Source organism: Aythya marila, assembly GCF_965140915.1.
Source record: "Aythya marila genome assembly, chromosome: 11".
In the NCBI taxonomy this organism is placed as follows: domain Eukaryota; kingdom Metazoa; phylum Chordata; class Aves; order Anseriformes; family Anatidae; genus Aythya; species Aythya marila.
The window spans coordinates 10,014,383-10,020,382 of NC_139052.1; the positions used below are offsets into that span (position 1 = coordinate 10,014,383).

The following is a 6,000-nucleotide window of genomic DNA, read 5'->3' on the forward strand; positions in this document are numbered from 1 at the left end:
TCTTGCTAACTTCACAACAGAAAGCTGAGGCTGAACCAGGAAAGCTCAAAGACAGACCGTGAGAATCAGAGACCAGCAGAAAACACAAGCCCCTGTTCCACACAAGCCTCACAAGAGAAACCAGAGAGTGAACGTGGGCTGTTCTCATAATAAGGGAGCTGTTTTCTGACCACGAGCTTTCTCTAACGGTAATAAAATCAAGGAACACTCGAACCAAGCCTGACCCCCACTCAGACCAACCGTGTTCAGCTCCAACCACTTCCAGTGTCCCAAATGTCCAGAAGCAATGAGTAGAGTGATGCTTATTAACAGTGTACAGAAAACGCATCTTGCTTTATAGTATTTAATTCTTACTTGGATTGCTAAAGAGGCACCGAGTCATTTTTATTAAAATTAGATATTAAATCTCTCCACTTTCAACAAAACTCAAACATTTCATGGTTGTCACACACTCCAGGGAATTGTCCAAATTCCCAGGAAATTTGTTAGCACAAGGCTGCTAATTCCTTCTCTCCCTTTGGTAGGGGCAGCTTTAGAGTTCTGGGGTTTGTGTTTTTTTTAAAGACTTTTTTTTAAGCTACTAATTAAAAAAAAAAAAAAAAAAAAAAAAGCTTATCATAAATCGATAGTCTGTTTATTTTGTAAAATTAAGATATGCTCCCTAGCTTGAATACTACATAGTAAAAAACACTTGGAATTAAGAGCATCTAACAATTTCCTACGGAAGTCTGCAACGATGCACGTACAAATTGGGCTCACTTATTTATATGGAATTAATCAGGATTACCACTTTCATCTTAGCAATTTAACTGGAGAACTAAATCAATAGCATCCAATCAGTAAAATATTACTGTTGTTTCCACAGCACCGAGACATTTTCTCTATTAAGAACTGGCGTGCCCTTCCTGAAGATCGATATCCCCGGAGCATGACGTTTCCCATTCCAGGAACGGAGCCCGGATTCAGCAAGACAGCCTGCAGCAGCTCCGGGGTTCACCTGGAAATGGAAGTCATGCAAGGCCTCTCTTCCACTCGCTGACTTGTGGAAGCAGGATTCTCATGGGAAACGAGAGGCACCAGTTATTAACCAGAACTCCAGGCATTCCTCCTCCTAGACTAGACAAAGTGACACTTTACAGGTCCTACTGCTTCCTAATAAAAATGAGCTACGAACACATTGGCATCTGTTTTGTACAGAACATGACTGCCATGCCAAGCTAGAGACAGTGCACCAATCTGCTTTCACCCTTTTATGACGCTCAGGCTGATGCTGCACAAGTCATATGCTTTTATGGCTTGAAAGTAAAGGTTAACAAACATATCATCTTGCTCTTTGTGCAGTTTTCTTAAACTCCCACTCCATTTCCATGCTCGCTCCTTATCACCCTCCTCTCCTTCAAATTAAAACAAACAGAAGGGAAAGTGAGTGGGAACTGTAGGCCGGAATACCTCACAGAGGGCAGCCAGTTATTTAAAAACATGCCCACGTAGTTCTCACATCTCTCTGAGGATCTCCTCTTGAAGGCCTGAAGTCTTACAAACGAGAAGGCCACTATCATCAGGAAGAAACAAACACGTATTTACATGAAGAGAAGCTGCAGTGTGTAATTATCTTACTTCACCTGTAAGAAGTTAGCGGGACGATAGCTAGAGACAGCAGAGCCCCTTACCCCAACCTGCTCACACCTGCATGTAATCAGCAGTGGTGGTGTGTGCACATCCCGGCAGCTACGAGCAATCAAACTGCTCGTATTCGATCGCACCCAGCAGCCAGGACAAGCAAGGCTGACACACGCCGCGTTTACATCCAGCGGGGAAATCAGCTGGGGACCTGCGCTGACGGGGCGTAATGGAGACCTGAATATTTGTCTCTATTCTTAGCTCGGGATATATTTAGAGATAATCAAGAAACACACGCAGATCAGGAATGAATTAGGACTCCTGTTTCTCAGGAACCCCAAACATCTATGCTCCCGCTTCCTCCAGCTTTCCTTCCGCTGCTCCCACGTCCTGCAGCAGTGCCCGCGGTGCCCGTTTCAGAGCCTGCCACCAACACGTGCCTGAGCACCCGTTAAGCTGAGGGAGCCCTGTGCATCCTCGATTCTTACCAACTCCAAACCACATTTCATTATGGACTTCCTAAACTGCCAGTTTGTCCTTTACCAGCGCAATACGCACCGATTCCAAGGATTTCGACAATATCAGGGAGAGAAGGAACAAATTTCCTGCTTCAGAATAATCTCATCTGCAATCTTAATAGGGCATATATTTTACCATAGCTTCTCCATTGAAAATTAAAATCGACACCAACTTCAATTTCATTCTTAATAATGTAATCCTGTATAGATCAAAGTTGTCACATTCACCTCAAGTCAGTTTCAGTTACAAGAGGCAGGATTTAGCTAGTTGATGCTTGTTCCTTAATATGGATTTTGGGGGGTTTACTCTGCAAGTGAATAACTGTCCTAATTCTGAAATAAGGACTCATTTCGTCTTATATACAAAGCAAACAGATAGACTGGGAAACAGACTCAAGCTCCTAGATGCGCAAACAAATGCTTGTAGTTACACAGGTGGTTTTTTCCTTAAATAATTCAGCTACGCTCTTTCCTTCTTCAGAGAGCAACAACTGCCTATTTACAGATGGGCTCAAACATCACTCAAACATTAGGGGCTCTATACAAAGAACGCAGGCTTCCAAACCTCCAACTTCTGCGCTTTTGTGTCATTTTTATCAACACCAAAAGGCTCAGAAAGAGGAATCTGTTCCTTTGGGACATAGCAAAAGCCACTGGAGCTTTGAGATGAGCGCCACATCTGAACCTGCCCCGAGAGGCCACGTGTCCTCCCCAGCCCCACACACCTCACCGCAACCGCTCAGCGCTCGCCCAAGAGCCGGAGCCCCGCGCCAGGCCCCCCGACAGCGCTGTCACCCCTGCACCCCCAGCACAAAGGGAGCGCTTTGTGCGTGACGTGGAACATCTGTGTCCGATTCCCTCTTCCACCAGCAGGGAGGGACTCGAATGCGCCTCTCCCACCTGCCAAACAGGAGCATACAGGGAACACCCCGCGTTTAAGAAAAAAAATACTAATTATCAGGTGGGAGCTAGTGCAAATTAGGCTGGAGTTCATCCGCTGCGCACGAAGCATCTCACATCTTCATCGAGACAAAGAACCAAGAAAGGCTCTCCCCCTCCAGTGACTCCCTCTGAAGAGCTCAGGGTCAGGCAAACCCTGCCTCCTGGTCCTTACCGCGGGTGGAACGGGGCAGCACATTGATGGGGCAGAAAAGCACATTCCACAAAAGAGAGAGAGAGAGAGAGGAGGCAGCAGGGGTGCGCTGAACTTCCAGCGTTTCCATGCTGATGCTTCCAAATTGCCACTCTGAGAAACAGTCAGCTTCAATGAATGCTTTATTTTGTGTTTCTGTGTGCTACTCCCCCTTGGCTGACTTAACTCACCTATTTAGCTGCAACAGATAAAGCGTCACCTATCAGTTTGATGTTCTCAAAACAGAAAGGATTTTTTTTTTTTTTATAAGTAGCAAAAAGCACCCGACATGACTATAACTGCAGCGAGCTGTCAGCAGAGCAATAAATACTGAAACAGAATTGTCACATGGTAAGATTTTACACATCAAAACAGTAACTTATCTATTACACAGAGATCTTGGAACCTAGGTATAATGTTGTTGGTGTTTTTTTCTTTTTCAAAAGGAAAACGAATAGAAGTCTTCAGAGCTGGAATCGGCAAAGCTCGCGCTATGTGAGAGGTTAAATAAATACATTCCTTGTCAACAGGAGTCAGCACAGGCGATTACATCAGTAGTGCCTGAGCTGAGAACTAGCACGCGCGGTTCTGCCTGGCGTGATGTGCAGCAGGACAGCCCCAGCTCACCGCCAGCAGCACGGCGCGGCCGCGCTCGCGCCAAGTTGCCGAGAGCCGCTCGTTGAACCACCACTTGGGTTTGCTCCAGGGTCCACTTACGCAGGGCTTGCCTTCCACACACCAGAGTTCAATCCACAGGGAAATATTAAAAAAAGAAAAAATCCGAGCGTTCAACATGCAAGATTTTTTTCTAGCTTTCTCCTATTCCATCGCTGACAAGAGAGGGGGAAAAAGGAAAGTTTTTCCACGGCTTCGTTTTGCAGCCCGCGGATGCCCCCGTGCCATGCCCAGCTCTCCCTGTCGCGGAGGCCTTTCTGCAGGGCAGCCTCGCACGCACGCCACGCTTCATCTGGACGCTGTTACGGGGCTGCCTTTCCTCGGGTTTATTCATTTTGTGGTTGGTTTGATTTTTTGGGAGGCAGCGAAGCCGCCCGCTCCGCTAGCGGATGGGCAAAGGCAACAATGGGGAAAGCTGCGAGCGGCGCCCGGAGAAGGGGGCTCCCCGTGCAGGTGCCGGGCTGCGGGCACGGCCGGACAGAGGGACGGACAGAGGGACAGGAGGGCGGACAGACAGGAGGACAGAGGGACAGCAGGGACAGGCGGCCAGGAGCCGCTTTCCCGAGGCGTGCAGTGGCCTCTACCGGCGCTCGCCTCAGCCCGTCCCGCTCGGACAAGTGCGGCGGGGCACGGAATCAAACAGAACCGGCACCGAGCCGAGCCCAGAGGGATTCAGCAACCGAAGCAGCGCCGGGAAGGCGGGGAAGGAGCCGCCCCCCCCTCGACGACCGCCCCCCCCCACCCCCTTCCCTCCTCCCGGTGTCTCCCCGTACCTGTGCGGGGGCTCGGGGAGCCGCTGCGGGAGGCGGCGGCCGGGCCGGGCTGGCCGAGCAGCAGGAGGCCGAGCCGCAGCGGGCCGAGGAGCCACAGGGGGCCGAGGGGCCGCCGGGCTCTCCCCGCCGCCATCGCTCCGCTCCCCGCCGGGCCGCGGCGCCCCGAGGAGGCGGCGGGGCCGCACCTCCCGCCGAGCGGGGCCGGGCCGAGCCGAGCCGAGCCGGGCAGAGCCGGGCTGAGGGAGGCGGGCGGCAGCGGCGGCAGCGCGGCGCTCACTCCATGGCGGGGCCGGACCCGAACCCGGACCGGGGCCGCTCCCGGCCGCTGCCGCGCACGGAGCCCAGCGGCGCCCGCCCCGCCCCGCCCCGCCCCGCCCCTCGCGGCCCCGCCCCCCCCTCCGCACACCACACACACCCCGCGCGCATGCGCCCGCGCGCTCCCGGGAGGCGGCGGCGGCGCACGCGCCCCTTCCCGCCATCGCGCGCCAGGTGTGCGCGCGCTCTCCCCTCCGCCCCCCCCCCTCAGGACCGTTGGCCCCCTCAGCGCCGTGAGGGCACCCCGCCATGGCGCCGCCTTCCCCTCCTCACAGCAGCCCCCAGCACCTTGTGTTCTCTCAGGGAGCGCGGCTCGGTGTTTGAGAACGAGCGTGTCTCCCAACGAATCAAAGGATTCATAAACGTGGATTCCTAAACTTTGTGAAGGCGGGCGATGCGTGTTTTCGCCCTCCCGGGGGTACTTCGCTTCAGGCAGCATTTGCCATTCAAATCGAAACCGTTTTGGATGGTGCATCGTTACCGGGCGTTTTTATTCCGACTGTTGCATTGCGTATCCTTACAAAGGACACAATGAGAGCTATAAATATACATTCCTCCTCCATTAATCATCTGAAGTGTACCCTTATATATTTTCCATCATGGCCTGCTGCCCACTAAATGACATTTTTACGCTCTGTACGCTATCCTTGCACCTCGTTTTATTATTGACTAATTGAATCGTCTCCTTCAGTGCATAATTACGTAGCGCTGAGGCTCAAGAAGTGGTGCGGAAACCCTGCAATAACCATGCCCCTTGGGCACTGCAACAGCAAAACACAGCTAATTGGGTACATCTCCCCAAAAAGTACACTTCTATCACAAAAAACAACCCACGCTTAAAATCGTTCCTTCAGGTTTAACACTCATCCTAACACTGCTGCTGAGAAGCTGAGGACTGATTACAGGAAAGTTTGTCATTTGCCTTGATTACCATTTGGCAAGGGTGTCCCTCTCCATGCAGGAACCG

General features: G+C 51.7%; 1 protein-coding gene across 6 annotated transcripts in view; it reads right to left on the bottom strand.

The window, feature by feature from the left end:
- Positions 1-5,046, bottom strand: part of NEO1 (neogenin 1) — a 188,483-nt gene extending 183,437 nt beyond the window's left edge. For all 6 annotated transcript variants that reach the window (XM_082769412.1, XM_082769410.1, XM_082769409.1 and 3 more), the window contains exon 1: positions 4,719-5,046. In XM_082769412.1, the coding sequence (XP_082625538.1) occupies positions 4,719-4,851 (133 nt within the window). In that variant the 5' untranslated portion in view covers positions 4,852-5,046. The remainder of the gene's footprint in view (positions 1-4,718) is intronic.
- Positions 5,047-6,000: the final 954 nt, after the last annotated feature.